The sequence below is a fragment of the Pituophis catenifer genome, unplaced genomic scaffold, assembly GCF_029215685.1.
Source record: "Pituophis catenifer annectens isolate HBS135680 unplaced genomic scaffold, rPitCat1.0.hap2 SCAF_8, whole genome shotgun sequence".
In the NCBI taxonomy this organism is placed as follows: Eukaryota; Metazoa; Chordata; class Lepidosauria; order Squamata; family Colubridae; genus Pituophis; species Pituophis catenifer.
The window spans coordinates 11,783,632-11,802,910 of NW_027256888.1; the positions used below are offsets into that span (position 1 = coordinate 11,783,632).

The 19,279-nt window shown below is 41.9% G+C and overlaps 1 protein-coding gene across 1 annotated transcript in view; it reads left to right on the plus strand.

Moving 5' to 3' along the window:
* Nucleotides 1-241: 241 nt before the first annotated feature.
* Nucleotides 242-19,279, plus strand: part of TEC (tec protein tyrosine kinase) — a 79,345-nt gene continuing 60,307 nt past the window's right edge. Inside the window, exon 1 of the mRNA XM_070949198.1 lies at nt 242-335. Coding sequence (XP_070805299.1) covers nt 330-335 — 6 coding nt within the window. The 5' untranslated portion in view covers nt 242-329. The remainder of the gene's footprint in view (nt 336-19,279) is intronic.

Consider the following 19,279-nt stretch of genomic DNA (forward strand, 5'->3'; position numbering starts at 1 on the left):
ATGCATTCACATATGTGGACATGTGCATGCATGGACATGCATGAAAATGCACATGTGTGGACATGCGCACATGTGCAGCAGAGACCCGAAGACCAGCTGGCTGGTGGGAGGTGGGGCATCCCAACACTGGCAGCGTGGCAAGAGGTAAGATCTTTGTCTTTCGTGACCTTCTGTTTCGTCGTTTGCAGGAAAACAGAAGCTCATGAAAGAAACGCTACGTAGACCTGACCTGAGGCGACGGCGCGTGCCATCTGTGTGGGACTCTGTGCGGGACTCTGTGTGCCACCTCTGGCACTTGTGCCATAGGTTCACCATCACGGTACTAGTATATGAAGGCAAGTATGATATACCATATTTTTCGGAGTATAAGGCACACCGGAGTAAATAAACAAAATAAAATAAATAAATAATTTTATTTCTATACCGCCCTTCTCCCGAAGGACTCAGGGTGGTGTACAGCCTATTAAAAGCACAAAGACAGACATCAATTAAAAATAATTAAAATTATTAAATAACTTCGGCTCAGATTTAAAACCCCCAAAATTTAAAACACCCAATTTAAAATCATTACATTGATAGCCCGGCCTGGCGGAACAGCAGGGTCTTGAGGGCACAGCAAAATACACGGAGATTGGAGATCTTACGCATTTCCGGGGGCAGTTCATTCCACAGGGCTGGGGCTCCCACAGAGAAGGCCCTCCCCCTGGGTGTCGCCAGCCGACATAACTTGGCCGATGGCACCCTGAGGAGACCCTCTCTGTGGGAGTGGACCGGCCGGTGGGAGGCTATTGGTGGCAGAAGTCGGTCTCGAAGGTACCCGGGTCCTATGTCATGGAGCGCTTTAAAAGTGGTGACCAGCACCTTGAATCGCACCCGGAAGACCACTGGGAGCCAGTGCAGCTCGCGCAGAAGGGGTGTCACGTGGGCACGAGTTGCGCCCATAACGCAACTCGTATAAGTATAAAGACGCACCTTAGTTTTTGGGGAGGAAAATAAGAAAAAAGCTGATTGGTGGGTGTATGGCCTCCCGGAATACCCCTAATCAGCTGTTCCCAGAGGTGAATTTTAGCAACAGGTTCCTTGCTTGTGAGCTCTTTGCCTTGCTTTTTTTTTTGCTTTTTTTTTCTGCCTCTGAAACTCTGAAGCTCTGTTTGGGGGCTTCTTTTCTGAAGCTCTGTTTGGGGGCTTTTTCTCCTGAAGCTCTATTGGGAGGCTTTTTTTCTGAAGCTTTCAGCCTCTGAAACCTCCTTTGAGAAGCTGGGTGGGGCTACATTCGGCTATATAAGACATACCCAGATTTTCACCCTCTTTTTTGGAGGAAAAATACTCCTAAAAATACGGTACTTGCCATTACCGAAACACTCACAACTGGAATGTACTGCTGTAAGTATATAAATTGTTCAAAAGAAACAGACTTACCAAAAGAAAAGGTAGAGTTGCATTACATGTAAAATAAAAATAAAAATCACTACATCTCAACAGATATGCATAAAACCAAGGATAAAAGCCTTCTTGAATGTATATGGGCTAATATAAAAGAGAGAAAAAAAGAAATGACATTGCCATAGGTCAGTGATAGCTAACCTTTTTGCCATCACGTGCCAGGAGGGGGGAGGCAGGGGAGGCTTGCGTGTGCGGGTGCCCACACCCATAATTCTATGCGCCCTGCTCTGCGCATGCGTGTGCAACCCCCCTCCCCCCCTGCTCCTGGCACGTGATGGCCAGGTAGACACGTTTTTCTTTCTTTCCTGGCTCCAGACCCTCTCTATGCATCTGGGAAGGGCGAAAACTGCCTTTCCCACTCCCTCGGAGGCCTGAAAGGGCCCATTTCCCAACTCCCGGTGGGACAGGAAGTGACGTTTTTTGCTGTCCCCAGCCTCCAGAGGCCTCTCTAGGAGTCTCTGGTGTGGCTTGGTGGGTGTGGCAGGGGAAGAATACTGTAAAATCTCCATTCCCTCCCGATCAGCTGGGAGTTCGGAGGCAGAGAATAGATGGGGGCAGGGCCAGTCAGAATTTTTACTACCAGTTCTCTGAACTACTCAAAATTTCCGCTACCGGTTCTCCAGAACTGGTCAGAACCTGCTGAAACCCACCTCTGCACCCAACCAAGCGGTAAAAATAGATGAACTTTTTGCTAATCATTTAACTAATATATGTAGGAAGCACACCACAATAGAAACTGAGAAACAAACTTTGCATCAAGTGGGAGATCAAACCGGTTCCTGACCAACCTAGCTGACAACTTTTGTCATCCAAAAGGTAGAGATGGGATCTAGAGGGTCAGCTGTACTGGATTTAATTCTTACTAACAAGAGATGAAATGATTGAAGGGGTTGAAGTTGCAGGAACTTCGGGGGAGAGTGAGACAGGGACAAGACTAAATTATTTTTGTAGATATTCAAAGTACAATGCTGTAATAACCGAAAGGCATGTTTTCAGATATTTTATTTTATTTTACCAAATTTATTTGCTGCCCATCTCATGGTTCAAGGTAACTCTGGCAGGCTTACACCAAGGTTAAACACACAAGCATCCAACAATTATAAATATAAAGCTGATTTAAATTACAAAAATTAAAGCAAACTAAAATACAAGGGTTTGAAGGGGAGAAGTGGGGATGCCTCCTCTGTTAGTGCTTAGCATAGTATTATGTTGGCTTAGTGCAGATTTTTTTTTTTTACAGATTTTTACATATTCATGTTTACAACTGAATTTCTTAAATGTTTGAACTTTTAAAATAGTATTAAATGATCACTTTGCAACATCTCTGGCAGAGGGTTGCAGGAGGCCGTGGCAGCCGAAAATGTTGCTCAGGAACCTGTTTTCATTGGCAGAACCACCGTGGGCCGGTCCTTCACTATTTCCAGAGTAGCCCCCTGGGCCACGTCACTCCCATCACCACCTGCGCGGCCGCATTCTGGACCAGTTGGAGCCTCCGGGTGTTCCTCAAGGGGAGCCCCATGTAGAGAGCATTGCAGTAGTCCAGGCGTGAGGTGACAAGGGCGTGAGTGACCGTGCGTAACGAGTCCCAATCCAGAAAGGGACGCAACTGGCGAATCAGGCGAACCTGATAAAAAGTCCTCCCGGCCACGGCCGTCATATGCTTTTCTAAAGACAGCCGTGAGTCCAGGAGGACGCCCAAGTTGCGAACCCCATCCGTGGGGGCCAACGACTTGCCCCCAATAGTCAGTGATGGCGCCAACTGACTATATCGGGACGTTGTGAACCTGGGATGCACACAAGGACCTCAGGTGATGATTTTAGTTAAGTGAGTACGTTTCAATGAGAAGGGAGGGAGAATCTTCAGATATTCTGATCTCAAAAATGCTTAACATAACTTTGAACTGGATCCCACAGCGGATAGCTACTGCAGTTTGTCATTCTTTTAATACAAGGTTCACATGCTCCTTGTTATAAACCTGGTTTCTCTCTACCCAACATAAATTAACAAGTACTCCCTCTCTTGACACAATCAAGAAAAGCCAAGGATAGCTTGGTGGCATTATTATTCTAATAGCAGCTATAACAAATAACTTGTCGGTACCATCTCCTCAAATTTCTTTCCTTCCTTATAGCACAGACAATATTCTATAGACATTTATTCCTTGAAATGTCTTTGTCATTTATAGCGTAAAGCAAAGTAAAGAAGAAATAATGGTCAAAAACAGGGTGGATTTGATTTAAATCAAGTTGATTTAAATCACAATTTAAATCATGATTTAAATCACTAGTAAAAAGGCTTGATTTAAATCAACTCGATTTAAATCATAATTTTTAAAGAGCAACTGTCATCTCTGCTACTCCTTTGACCCACTGTTGACTCACCGATAGTCCCAGTGTTGCAGAATATACAGCCTCCTGCTACATAACTAAGCTCCATTTCATGCTGAATAAACTAAATTATTTATGTATCTTAAATAGAAAACTATCTTATGATAGATTTTTACCCCAAAAGTTTTTTATTAAAATAAATTCGATAAAAATCAAAAAAATCCGATTTAAATTTAAAAAATCTGATTTTTTTAAAAAAATCATTTGATTTTTATCCACCCTGGTCAAAAATCATTGGTAAAATTCAATTTTTTTTACTACTGGTTCTGTGGCCGTCGCTTGGTGGGCGTGGCTTGGTGGCCGTGGCAGGGGAAGGATACTGCAAAATCTCCATTCCCACCCCACTCTAGGGGAAGGATACTGCAAAATCCATTCTCTCCCCACTCCTGGGAGAAGGATATTGCAAAATCTCCATTCCCACCCCACTCGGGGGCCAGCCAGAGGTGGTATTTGCCGTTTCTCCGAACTACTCAAAATTTCCGCTACCAGTTCTCCAGAACCTGTCAGAACCTGCTGGATTTCACCCCTGTCAAAAATATTCTGTTTTGCTGTTTTCTAGTGCAGTTACAGCCCAGACAAAACCTTTTCAATGTCCACTTTAAGAGATCCAAGAATATTTACATGCTGAGCCATCACATAAAATTTTCATTTGGGTTGTTAGACTGCTAAACCACTGATGTCCGTCTTCAGTTATGCTTCCTCTGCCTACCACATGCTATTTCCTCTTTCTCACAGTCACACGATATACAAGCGGTTTTTCCCCTCTTCCTCAAAAGTTTCTCCCCCTCTCATTTGTCTTTTTTTTTTTTTTTGTGATTGCTGTTCATCTTGGCTTGAATTCCCTTGAGCTTTTCATTTTCTAACCTTCGCACAACCATTGCACGAGGCCTGTTTTCCAAGGAATAACCTTTATTTCCAAGAGCTTTTAGCAGTGAGCGCAGAGTTGCTTATTCAGTTGTGAACCTCTGATGCTGGGGTGGCTCAGGCACCAATGGAGGAGAAAAAGGATGAGGAGAAAGGTACCTCATTTTCTAATCTGCCCCACTCTGTTAACTTTGTATTTCTGTAAAAATTCTGCTGTTTTCTCTTGACCTTTAAGTAATGGATGTTTGGCTAAAGCGGATATGATGGGAGCATCGCCTGTATAATTAGATTGGTACAACTTGTTGGTGGAGGAATATTTGCTGGAGAACAACAGTTGCAGTTCTTAGTTGTTCCTTCCCAGGGGTCTGGTTGTTTTTTACGCTTGGAAGACTGAACCGTGTTTGACTGATAAGGGCATATTCAGACAGACACCTGAATGTGTGTTCCTTTATTTTATGCAGTGGCACAATTTGTTTTGCCTATCTATCAGGACTACATGTGGTCTCTACTCTGCCTTGAGCAGAGTAGAGCAGCGAGTGCTACTACTATCCTAACAGATTAGTAAGGCGCAATAATTGATGGATTTCTATGCCAGCAGGAAAGCAGCCACCAATCACTCCCTCAACGTGGATGGCTTTGGCCGGGGAAGGAGATAAATCTTTTTTTTTTTATTGAAAAAGTTTTCAAATACAAATTTTCCCCCCCTTTTTTTCCCTCCCCCTCCCCCTCCCTAACCCCCCCTCCCCACCCATCCCCCCCTGTGACTTCTTCGTAACAAAAAACCTAATTCATAACAGATTACTTACTCCCTCCTCTAAATACTGACCTTTACTTACTAAAAATATTATTAATATTATAACATCCCCCTTTATCCATACATTTCAGAAAAGAAAAAAAAAAGACATTATACTATAACATTGTAGAATAACTTCTAATTTAGCATAATAGTATTATAACTCCCAATTTGGCAATAATCTGCCCTTTTTCTCCTCTCCCAAACTTATATTTATATATTATTACAACAATTCTAAACCACCTTCCACTTTAAGACTATACGATAAGTCCTACTTTAACATTTAATCTTCTATATATATTACTATAACATTTCAAAGCGGCCTTCCCCATAAAATCTAATTTAACATTTATTCCACTCTATCCATTTCCTCCACTCCCCTAAGTATATCACTTAAAAATCCCTTTTCTTAAACTAATCAGTCTGCTAACTAGCTTATTCACCCACTGTCCTGCAAAATTACCATACACAACAATTCTTAATATCTTAATAGAGCAGCGAGTGCTACTACTACTATCCTAACAGATTAGTAAGGCGCAATAATTGATGGGTTTCTATGCCAGCAGGAAAGCAGCCACCCTCAACGTGGATGGCTTTGGCCGGGGAAGGAGACAAATCTTGATAGACAGAGTGACGGGTTTAGCAATAGCAATAGGAGTTAGACTTATATATCACTCCGTAGTGTCTTACAGCACTCTCCGAGCTGTTTGCAAATGTTAGCATATTGCCCCCAACAATCTGGGTCCTCATTTTACTGATCTCAGAAGGCTGGAAAGCTGAGTCAACCTTGAGCTAGTCAGGATCAAACTGGTTATGGGCCTGCAATATTGCATTTTAACCACTGCGCCACCATTGCTCCTTTAGCCATCTACTGTATTTTTGGGGAGTATAAGATGCTCCAGAGTATAAGATGCACATTAGTTTTTGGGGAGGAAAACAAAAACAAAATCTGTCTCTGCCTACCAGCGTCCATCGGTATTCATCTGGCTAGCGTCCTTGCAGCAAAGAGCAAACAGCCTGGTCACCTTCAGCGCATTATCGCAGCCTGATTCAGCATAAGCAGCTGAATCAGCATAAACAGCTGATTCAGCATAAGCAGCTGATTGGTGGATCGGCCTCCCGGAATATCCCCAATCAGCTGTTCCAGGCTGCAGGGATTGCCACAGACCATTGCTGCTTCCATGCCTCATGTTTTTGGCCTCTGTGCCTCGCATTTTTGGCCTCTGAACGCTCCATTTTAGATCCATTCCAGGCTGCGGGGATTGCCACAGCACATCACCGCCAATCATTGCCTCCACCCTTTGGCAGTTTTTGGCCTCCGCAAGTCGCGTTTTCGGCCTCCGCACATCACATTTTTGGGTGGTTCCAGGCGGCAGGGATCGCTGCCCACCAATCCCCGCCACCTGGAACCGCCCGAAAACGTGATGCGCTGAGGGCAAAAACGGCATGCAGAGGCTGAAAATGTGATGCGCGGAGGCAGCAATTGGCAGCAATATGCTGTGGTGATCCCTGCAACCTAGAACGGGTATAAAATGGAGTGTTCAGAGGCCAAAAACGCGACACGTGGAGACCAAAACCATGACGCACAGAGAACAAAAATGAGAGGCATGGAGGCAGCGATGTGCTGTGGCAATCCCTGCAGCCTGGACCAGGTCTAAAACAGCGTGCGGAGGCCAAAAACGCAACTTGCGGAGGCCGAAAACTGCCAAAGGGTGGGGGCCAGCAGCTGAGTGGGGCTACATTCGGTGTATAAGACACACCCAAATTTTCACCCTCTTTTGGGGGGGTGGGAGTGCATTTTATACTCTGAAAAAAACGGTAAGTTGGGTGAGTTTCAGGGGTGGGTTCTAAATTTTTTTACTACCGGTTCTGTAGACGTGGCTTATTTTGTGGGTGTGGCTTGGAGGTCATGTGACTAGATGGGCGTGGCTAGCTGGTCAGTCATTTCTGGAAGGTCCTCGCACTTATGACCAGTCCTCGCACTTACGACCCAACTCATTTGTTTGCTTTTAACACTGATCAGCTGTAGGACGGCCCTTTGAAGCCCCGCGGCAAGAGTTTAAACAGTTTTTTCCCCTCTAGTCATCAGCTGGGACTCAGGAGGCAGCAATAGATTGGGGGTGGGACCAAACAAAAGGTAAGAATAATGTGGCTGGGTGGAGGGCGGGAGGGCGGGGGGGAGAACCGGTTCGGTGACGTCATATCGTCACCGCTACCGGCTCGGCCGAACCGGACCGAACCGGGAGGAACCCACCACTGGTGAGTTGAGTACTGGCCTAGTGATCCAGGTGTAACCTGCCTGTCAGATTTGTGTAGAGAAAAAGATACTTTGACTGCAGCATTGTCCTGCAATGTAGCCTATTGATTGGAAGTTCACAAGCGGTTTTACGCTGAACTTATAAATTTGTCAATGTGAGTGGCAGAGATCATACTTGATCGGAGAGGTTGCAAATCAAAGAGTCAGGAGATGTATGCACTTTGCCTTTAAGTCAAAGCATGTTGACAAAGAGAATGAAGAAGCAGAGAAGTCCGGAGGCACGCAGGGTCCAATTCAGAAGCATTGCCATAGATTCAATGTACAAAGGCCAAAAATGGGGATATTGTTTCCAAAAAGGGGAGAAAGAGCCTGGTGGTTGTTTTTACATCAGCCGGTCATCGGCAGGGATTTACCATCAACACTCCTTGAGGAGATAAGCTGACCACCTGTCTTCTGCATGTCTTCTGCATGTCTTAGTTGCTGGTGAGTTCTTGGATCATGATCAGCCGTCTCTTTCTCTGACTTAGCTCCAGATCTCTTGAGATTCATTGTCCTTGGGAACTGCCTCAGCTGATGGGATTGCCTGCCACCTCTCTCTGGGCTGATGGACTATGGCTGCCCTCTTCAGAGGAAACCATAACATGCACCTTGACTGCTGGGCATTTGTTTCCACATGAGTCCCACCAGCTGATCACATAAAATAATAAGCACCACTTTTAAGATTTCTAGAGAAAGTAGTGGAGGAGGACCATCTCAAGGGACGTTTAAAAACGTCCTTGTTTCTTTAGCAATCTGAAAGAAGAGATTCTTAACGAACAGTTACTGTGACATTTTCCATCTTTAGGAAGGAGAGGTGTGATTATACTCCGCAGTTTTTTTTTTAATGTTTTATTTATTTTATTTATATAACATAAAAATTCAATTTCCATCGAACAGTGTGTTGTCCGGATACAATTGTTTTTAGGCAGTCATAGTTCAAATGTTTACAATAGTATTCATCTCAATAATATTAATAGTATAATAAAGTTTAACATTATCTACTATAAAGAGTCTCCATTTTAACATTTCCTCTTTTTATGTCTCCCCCTTTTTAACTTCTGTTTCTATTGTCTAACCATTGATAAAACAGGTCCCATATCAAAAAAATATTCAGTTTCTTTTTTGTTCTTAATAGCACGCGTTAGTCTATCCATTTCTGCACATTTTCTTAATTACACTTTCATCTGTCGGGATCTCATCATTCTTCCATTGTTGTTGTGCAAGTACAATTCTAGCTGCAGTTAGTACATGTAAAATCAAATATATAGTCCTTTTAACATATTTTTCTGGTAAAATGTCCAATAAAAGTATCTCTGGTTTCAAGTCTATGTGCTGCTTTATCATTTTTTCCAACCAAGTATGTATTTTTGTCCAATATTTTTTAACTTTTGGGCATGACTATCACATATGATAATATGAACCAGGTGTTTGATTGCACTTCCAACATTTAGCGGATCTACCTTTATACAATTTTGCCAGTCTTGGGGGTGCGAAATGCCATCTATAAAACATTTTATACAAATTTTCTTGATATGCAGTTGACATAGTCAAATGCTCCACAGTTCTCTTACCATCACTCTGACACTTTCCTTTATCAGCTGCATCTATTATTTCAGGATCTTCCCCTTTCTTGCATAAATAATATGGAAATGGGGGAAAAAGTCCTTAGAACAATGAACCAAAAGAAGATATGGTGTAGGAATGGAGGTAGGAAGGACTTTAGAACTTTTACTTACCAGACATACATACATACATACATACATACATACATACATACATACATACATATATATGTTTTTCTTCTAGCCAGGTTTTCCCTACGTAACCAAGGTTTTTTGTAGCTCCAGCTCAGTAGAATCACATCTACTCGGTTCTGGGCTTTTTTCCTTTCTAACAGCTAGCAAGCTCTAACTGCTAGGTGGGAGACCTAAATAGATCCATTTCTAGCTCGTTTGCTTTCATCAGTAGGCCACACCCATATCTTATGTATCCTCCCTGTAATATATATATATATATATATATATACATACATACATACATACATACATACATACATACATACATATATACACACATATATTTTGATAGTGCAAGTCTTAAAAACTATGAGCTTTCTGATACTTGTTCAATATCCAAACAATGGCATTTCTTCAGATTTCTTTTGTGTTAATATGTTCATAGTAAAATTATTCATTGGATCCCAACTCGTTGGATTATGTCTCAGGGGTCATGACTACTCTGTTGATTCCAACTTAATCCATTAAATTGGGATGTATCTTGCCTATAGATCAGTGATAGCGAACCTTTTAGGCAGTGAATGCCCAAAGTGCGTGCGCATGCCCAAACTACCCCATGCATGCATGGCAGATACCTGAAAACCAGCTGGCCGGTGGGAGGCACACGTGCATTCATGGTACAAACCTGAAACAGAGCTGGGCTGACTGCGCACATGCCCACAGAGAGGGCTCTACATGCCACCTCTGGCACACATGCCATAAATTCACCACCACTGCTATAGAACTCATCTAAGTATTGTTTTAATTTTGTTTGCTGCTCAGAGTCACCTTTATGAGATGGGCGGCCATATAAATCATATAATCAAATAATCAGTCTGCCGTTTGGAAATACCCAGTGTCCACTCTCACACAAAAGGGGAAACAATTCTCATTTTTAGTGAAATAGTTATCTATTGTCACACAGAGCAGCTTTGCGTCTGCTTATCTAAGCTACTAAATCAATTGGAAATGAAAAAAATACTGTATACTGGGCCTTTTTTCCACTTCCATAAGATAATAGCAATAACAATACCACTTCATAGTGCTTTACAGCCTTTTCTAAGTGGTTTACAGAGTCACCATATTGCCCCCTACAATCTGGGTCCTCATATTACCAACCTCAGAAGGATGGACAGTTGAGTCAACCTTCAGCTGGTCGGGATCGAACTCCTGGCACTGGGCAGTGAGCAGTGAATTAGCCTGCAATACTGCATTCTAACCACTGCACCGTAATGGCTCTTAAACAAATATTCTCCTAATTTACAAATCCTAATGTCAGACTTCGATGCTATCTCAAAATAAATGAATTTCCAAACTGCCAATCTTTAAGGAAATCTTTTCTTTAATTGAGCACAGCAACCGGATCATGACTCGATGCGGACAAGACTGACCTTTTGCCCCCCAATCCCCCCCTTTCCGATCCCCAAATCTTTGCTTCTCATTGGCTATCTTCCAAGTCATTCTCCAGACTTCTTGTCTCGTCATTTCCCAGGAATGTCTCCCCCCCCCCTCATTTCCACGACAACCCGGCTTCAAAGGGATTTAGCAGGCAAAAGTTCAGAGCTTATCTCTCTCCTCTCTATGCCAGCGCTGAGGCGCTGACACCTAATTTGCAAAAGAGCATCAAACTGAGATCCTGGCTCCAGGCATCACAGTCAACTTTTGAGTTTGGGTTGCTATAAGTACTTATTTAAGTCAGAGGCAAAATCATCAGTTTATACATAAACGCATATAACTTGTGAGATACAAATTTAGGAAAATGAATGGAGGAGGCCAAGTGACAAATGCTTTGGAAATCAGATGGTTTTCTACTGGCTTCCATATGAGAGATACAGAGGAAAACACAATATTACATTGTTGGCATTTAATTTCAGCTGGTTTAGACTGACACAACTAGTCCATAGTCATTCATCAAAATATTGTTGAATAATTTAGAATAATAACTAAAGAAAAAGTATAAAAGTAATCCAGAATTGGGATTATTACATATTTTTGAGGAAGATAACTCTAGAGCAGGGGTGTCAAACTCGAGTCGTCACATGACATATCGCGACTTTTCCTCCTTCGCTAAAACGGGGATGAGTGTGGCCAGCCCGTGACGCATCCGGCCCGTGGGCCACAAGTTTGACACCCCTTTTCTACACCTTATTGTACCTTTCCTGGCCACAGGATTGAGATTTGCTCCAAATTGTTCATTTCTGGATAATCTATCTTTGAATAATTGGCATGCAAAGGTATGGACAATTGCTTTTATGGAAAAAGTTACCAATAATATTCAGATACTTGCTTTTCAAACGGATGAATCACATTTTTATTGGATCTGGAAATCCAATTTATGTACAAATTGTGCTATCATTAATTTCTCTTGATAAATAGACTTCTATGCAAATTATGACTGAATGTTGACATACCTTATTCATTGCTGTTACCTTTCATTCTTGTTCTTTCTTGCAAGAATTAAAAATTAAAAAGAGGGATCTGTAGGGTTTTTTTCCATTAGATTTTTATCTTACTTGATCTTTTTCCTTAATCTTTTCCCCACAGTCTTTGGAAATAGCTTGGGTTGAGCGTCCAAAGTCACCCTGTGAACTTATGTTGGCTGAAGGTAAAATTGAACCTGGGTCTCCCCAGAGCCAGTCCAGCATCTAATCCAGGAGTGGGTTCTACTTACCTTTACTACCAGTTCACAACAGGGCCGCATGTACAGAAGCTTCCTGATGATGTTGGGGTCGGTGGGCGGAGCCTCCCACTGGTTTTACTACCGGTTCTTGCGAACCGGTCTGAACTGGGGACAACCCACCACTGATCTTACCACTACACCACACAGAAATACAGAATAACTTGTCTTGAAGTATTATTTGTATTTTGTATTTATTGGTTTGTCAAATATACAAGATAGCAGGTATAAATATAAACATGGATATGAACGAAAGAAATGAATACAAATAAATGGGGACAGTAGGACAGGGACGGAAGGCACGCTGGTGCGCTTATGCACACCCCTTTTACATTCTTAGGAATGGGGTGAAGTCCACAGTACACAGCTTAAGGTTGAAGCTATGAGGGTTTGAGGACGTAACAACAGACTCAGGTAGAGCATTCCAGGCGTTGACCACTCTGTTGCTGAAGTCGTATTTTCTGCAATCGAGTTTGGAGCGGTTTACCTTGAGTTTGTACCGATTGTTTGCCTGTATATTATTGAGCGTGAATGCTGAAGACGTCGTTGACAGGTAAGATGTTGTAGCAGATAATTTTGTGTACTGTGCTTATATCGTACCGCAGGCGGTGCAGTTCCAGATTGTCAAAGCCTAAAATTTCAAGTCTGGTGGCATAGAGAATTCTATTGTGAGTAGAGGAGTGGAGTACGCTTCTCATGAAGTACCTCTGGACCCGTGACTAGATTTTCTCCATGTTGTAGCCACTTTCTCTATACAGGCTAATTTAATGTTTTATAATGGATTACAAGACTTCGTGTAGGAGGTTGCTCTATTCAGTTTGTTCTAAAATGCATGTGCTCAGCTACCCATACAAGCAAGGAAATGACAGAGGAAGTAATCTCAGGATAAGAATGTTATCGTATGTATTGTACTGAGACAAGCTTTTTAAAAAGCACCCTGTAAAGCAGCTGTTCTTAAAAAGACAACATCAGATAATCTAGTCCGTATTTCAGCACAAAGAAACCGGTGACTCAGTTTCCCCAAAGGGCTACATTTAGCTGGTAAACCAAGTTTTACAACAGAGGTGGCAACCATTGAGTGGCTGCACTTAATATTTTTGGGTAGGAGTATAGGTCAACAAGATAAAGAGAAAAATGAATGTTATATCATTCCTTTAACTAATTCCAGTTGATTACTAGACACTCTTAATTTAGGAATATTGACTTTGAGGGTTGGCTGGGGGTGGTTGGTACTCGACTTCTCCCATCCAAACCCTTGGTTTTTTTTAGTTGGCTTTAATTTCTTTCATTTTAATCTTGTTTTATATTTATAATTGCTGAAGCAGGGGTGAAATGCTACCGGGTAGCGAGGGCGGGTGGTTCGGAGAATCGGTAGCAACGGCAGCGCAAGGCTCCGCCTGGTCGTCATTACTCTCTGGTTTTCACCAGGAAGTAACCTGTTTTTTACCCTCTGCGCATGCTCAGAAGGGTTTGTGCATGTGCAGAGGGTGCACTTCCAAATCTGTAGGGAAGGTAAGTAGATTTCACCCCTGTGCTGAAAGCTTATTGTACCTTAATGTGAACTTACGGGACCACCTTCTGCCACCAATTGCCTCCCACCGGCCGGTTCGCTCCCACAGAGAGGGCCTCCTCAGGGTGCCGTCAGCCAGACAATGTTGGATGGCAACCCTCAGGGGGAGAGCCTTCTCTGTGGTGGCACCTACCCTCTGGAACGATCTACCTCCAGAGATACGAGTGATCCAGATCTCCGGACTTTTCTTTTTTTTCTTTTTTTTTTTTATTGAAAAAGTTTTTCAAATACAAATTTTTCCCCCTTTTTTCTCCCCCCCTCCTCCCTAACCCCCCCTCACCACCCGTCCCCCTGTGACTTCTTCAAAATAAAATCCAACTTCGTAACAGATTATATAATATTTTACCATCCCCTTGCTCCATCCCTCAAATACTGACCCTTTCTTTCTAATAATATTATTACATCCCCCTTTTACCATACATTTCAAAATAACATTCTACTGTAACATTGTATAATAACTTCTAGTTTAGCATAATAACATTATTTTAACTCCCAATTTAGCAATAATCTGCCCTTTTTCTCCTCCCCCATACATATATCTATATAGATCTCCGGACTTTTCGTCGGGCCCTAAAAACTTACTTTTTTCAGCTAGCCAGGCTGGCCTGATTCCATGTTGGTTTTAACGTTTGATACTGATTTTAATTGATATGTTTTAAATTATGGGCCAAATTTCATTTAATTAGTTTTAATAATTATTTTAACTTTTGTGTACAAATGTTTTTACTTTGGCTATTCACCGCCCTGAGTCCGAAAGGAGAAGGGCGGTATACAAATTTAAATTATATATATATATATATAAATAAATATAAATATAAATATAAATATAAATATAAATATAAATATAAATATAAATATAAATATAAATATAAATAAATAAACTGTTCAGAGTTGTCCAAACTTTGTGATGGGCAGCAAATAAATTTGATAAATAAATAATATGAAGAACGGTTGCAGGAACTGGGTATGTCTAGTTTAATGAAGAGAAGTTCTAGGGGAGACATGATAGCAGTGTTTTAATATCTCAGGGGCTGCCCCAAAGAAGAGGAAGTCAAGCTATTCTCCAAAGCACCTGAGGGCAGGACAAGAAGCAATGGGTGGAAACTAATCAAGGAGAGAAGCAACTTAGAACTAAGGAGAAATTTCCTGACAGTTAGAACAATTAATCAGTGGAACAGCTTGCCTCCAGAAGTTGTGAATGCTCCAACACTGGAAATTTTTAAGATGTTGGATAACCATTTGTCTGAAGTGGTGTAGGGTTTCCTGTCTGGGCAAGGGGTTGGACTAGAAGACCTCCAAGGTCCCTTCCAACTCTGTTATTCTATTCTATTCTATTCTATTCTATTCTATTCTATTCTATTCTATTCTATTCTATTCTATTCTATTCTATTCTATTCTATTCTATTCTAATGAGAAATCAACATCAACAAAGTAAAGCCAATTTTCATTTTCCTCCGCTTATAATAATTTTGTTGACAACTGTTCAAAGTTACGACAGTACTGGAAAAAAAAAAGTCTTGAGACCAGTGCTCACGCTTATGGGGTTACTTTGAGTAAATTACAATCTAATTGGATGATATAATTCAGCACATTGATGGACTTATCCTGCTAGGGATTTATACCAAATTTCAGATTTTTATATCTCCCACAGTAAGGGTAAAGCTTGAGGTCCAGAATCAAGAAGATCCCAAAAGGTTTGTTTATCTTATTTTAAAAAGAAATGACATATGTGACACAAAAGGGAAACTTAGAATATGTGGCTCTTTATCAAAAGCAGCTGGGACTACTTTAGTACCTAATTTGAATTTAGTTTTTTTTTTCATAGAAGCATTTTTTCCACTTTCATAAAAGCGTTTTTTTCCATTTCATATGGCAGTTATACTAGAAATCTGGGTTGATTTCTTGTTTCTATAGAACAATTGTGGACAACGTATTTAATGTAATTGTTAACCTGGAGGCAATTGATATATGACATTTTTTCCACTATAAAGTTACAGAATTTAGCATAAATATTATCACCTAATAATTTTTTGCACATTTTTATTATTTGTGCAATTTCCATTAGCTGATCTTTTTAATACTTTCGAAATCAGAAATTATTTTGATTTCTATTTGCCCTTTGCTACATAAAAACATTGCTTTTGTACAGATTGAACAGTATTTAAGTATCCTAATCTTTTAACTGCTATGCAGCATTAATGGTCATTTGTGTAACCAAAAAGCTGCTATCACCATTTTTTTATACTTTTTCACTACGGATTATTACCGAAATTATACTCTGCACAAGAACTGTTTTAACATATTGGGGGGAAATTGTTCCTCACAAGACTGGCACAGTGGTGAAATCCAATTTTTTTTTACTATCGGTTCTGTAGGCGTGGCTTGGTGGGCATGGTGTGGCTTGGTGGGCGTGGTAGGGGAAGGATACTGCAAAATCTCCATTCCCATCCTACACCAGGAGAAGGATATTGCAAAATCTCCATTCCCACTCCACTCTGGAGCCAGCCAGAGGTGGTATTTACTGGTTCTCCAAACTACTCAAAATTTCCGCTGCCGGTTCTCCAGAATCTGTCAGAACCTGCTGGATTTCACCCCTGGATTGGCAAAATTAGAGAAGTAATGGCGTTCCCATGTAACACCTCTCCTGCGAGAGCTGCACTGGCTCCCGGTGGTCTTCCGGGTGCGCTTCAAGGTTTTGGTTACCACCTTTAAAGCGCTCCATGGCTTAGGACCTAGGTACTTGCGGGACCGCCTACTACCACCAATAGCCTCCCACCGGCCGGTACGCTCCCATAGAGAGGGGCTCCTCCAGGTGCCGTCGGCCAAACAATGTCGACTGGCGGCCCCCAGGGGGAGAGCCTTCTCTGTGGGGGCACCTACTATCTGGAATGAGCTCCCCCCAGAGATACGAAGGATCCCGGATCTGCGCACCTTCCGCCGCGCTTTAAAGACCTTATTATTTCACCAGGCGGGCCTGGCCTAATTTTCTCCCTCTTTCATAAAAGATTTTCAATTTTTAAATATCTTTTAGTATTTTATACATTCAATTTTAAAATTGGTTTTAAACAGTTCGGGGTTTTAAATTTGTCAGAGCCAAAATTATTTAATTTAATTTGATTTTATTCTACTTTTAAATTTTGTATGGATGTGTTTTATTGTCTGGCTGTGCACCGCCCTGAGTCCTTCGGGAGTAGGGCAGTATAGAAATCGAATAAAATAAAATAAAATAAAATAAAATAAATAAAATAAATTTGTCTGTATTGCATTAGTCAAGATGACTCCTTGGTGACTCCTTCTTTTCTGTCTTTTTTTTTTTTTCATGGCTTCCTTCAACACTTTTATGTTTGCAGTTAAACATATCGTAATCCTATTCCTCAGAAATAGATGTTTTCAATGTAGATATTTTTGTTTGGTGCATTGTTCGAGGAAGTTTTATATCTGGCAAATTCTTAAGAAAAAGGAACATTGTCTTCTGCAAAACTGAGGCTGGCAGAAAGGCACATATTTGTCTCCGTTCTTACTGTTATTAGTTTTGGATTTTGACCAGTGTTTCCTGAATTAAAAGCATGAATTAAGCTAGATTGCAATGACTTGGTTCCCTCGGTGGAATTTTGCTTTGAGGTCAAACCCAGTGCTTGAAGGCAGATCTCCTTCATCTGCCCTTTTCCCTGTAGCTCTTTCTGGATAGAAAGTACAGGTATTCTTCGACTTAAAAACAGTTCATTTAATGACTTTTTGACGTTACGACAGCACTGAAAAAAAGTGACCGACGACCATTGCAGCATCCCCATAGTCACGTGACAATACTTCAGATGCTTGGCGACTCACTCATATTTATGACAGTTGCAGTGTCATGTGATTGTGGGCTGTCCTCTGATACCACTAGATGAGATCGCTAGGGCTCGCTGCTTTAGAAGAGTGAGGAAAATTCTCAGGGACGACTATCACCCTGGTCATCACTTCTTTACCCTCCTACCAGATCATACCATATCATAACTACCGTGTTTCTCTGAAAATAAGACCCTGTTTTATATTTTTTGAACCCTGAAATAAGCGCTTGGCCTTATTTTCGGGGATGTCTTATTTTGGGGCGCGTGGAACAAGACGGGGCTCCTCTTGCTGTCTTACCTGATTTCCAGCTCTGTCTCCCTAACCCTAACCAGAGGAAATGGCGGGGATCGGCTGTGCATACATTTAAATATTTTCGGGGAGGGCTTATTTTCGGAAAGGGCTTATTTTCTGGAGGGGCTTATTTTAGCGCATGCACTTAAAAGCCCGATTGGGCTTATTATCAGGGGATGTCTTATTTTAGGGGAAACAGGGTATGTAGTATGATGGACTGCAGGGCTGGCTCAATGTGTAACATGTTCACATACATGTTACATATGGGTGAACTGGGTGTTTTGTTAATACGATTTATTGGGCTAGGGATTTTCTGTCTTCACTGTGAGTTGTATTGTGTTGGGGGGGCTGCACTGAGGGAGCTCAACCAATCTCATTGTACATATGTTGTGCACTGACAATAAAGATTTGAGCATGTAACTGCAAGGACAGTTTTGAAAAGAGAAAGGAAATAGTTTAAAGCATGTCAGTCTACATTCCCCTGACATTTCAGCTTTCTGCTTAGGAATAACCTAATTTTGATAGTCACATTAAAACCTAAGTGACCTGATTTTGATGCCTTGCTACCATGTTTCTCCTAAAACACGACCCACCCCAAAAAGAAGGCCAGCACTGTTTTGTGCGCATGTGTTAAAATTAAGCCGTACCCCCACCAAATTTGGCCCTATTTAAATGCATGCGCGGCCAGGCTTGCCGGAATGGACACCGGCAGGCTTTTTCAGGTGGACGACTACCGGTAGGTGGAGTAACCATTACAGGTAGGCAAGGGTGCGTGAGGTACGTGGGTCGCATTGCTCACTCTTTTCGGCTGCGAAAGTTGCGGTTTGATGGCCAGACCAGACGCGTTGGGTGAGTGGATCGCTCTTTTTGGCCGTGAAAGAAGCAACCCAGTGGCCAGGTCAGGAGCGTTGGGTGAGTGGGTCACTCTTTTCGGCTACAAAAGAAGCAGTCCGGTGGCCAGGCCAAGAGCGTTGGGTGAGTGGGTCGCTCTTTTCGGCCGTGAAAGAAGTGGCCTAGTGGCCAGGCGAGGCGCGTGAGGGAACCATTAAGACACCCTTTGAAAAGAAGACCTAGCTGTATTTTCGGGGGGGTCAAAAGAAAATAAGATCTGGTCGTATTTTTGAAGAAACACGGTATTATATGGTTATACTTCAAATTTCATGTTGAATGCAATGATGGCCTGTATGGGATCAGAAAACCATGTGGCTTCACTCCTGATTGCGTGGAACACTGTGGCAGCATTTATTCAAAAAGAGTGAGGTCTTCATTTCTGGTCTCTCATATTCCATAAAACCTTGTTTGTGCTCCCAAACTTTGGACTGAGATGGATGGGGCCCTTGTTGGATGTCCT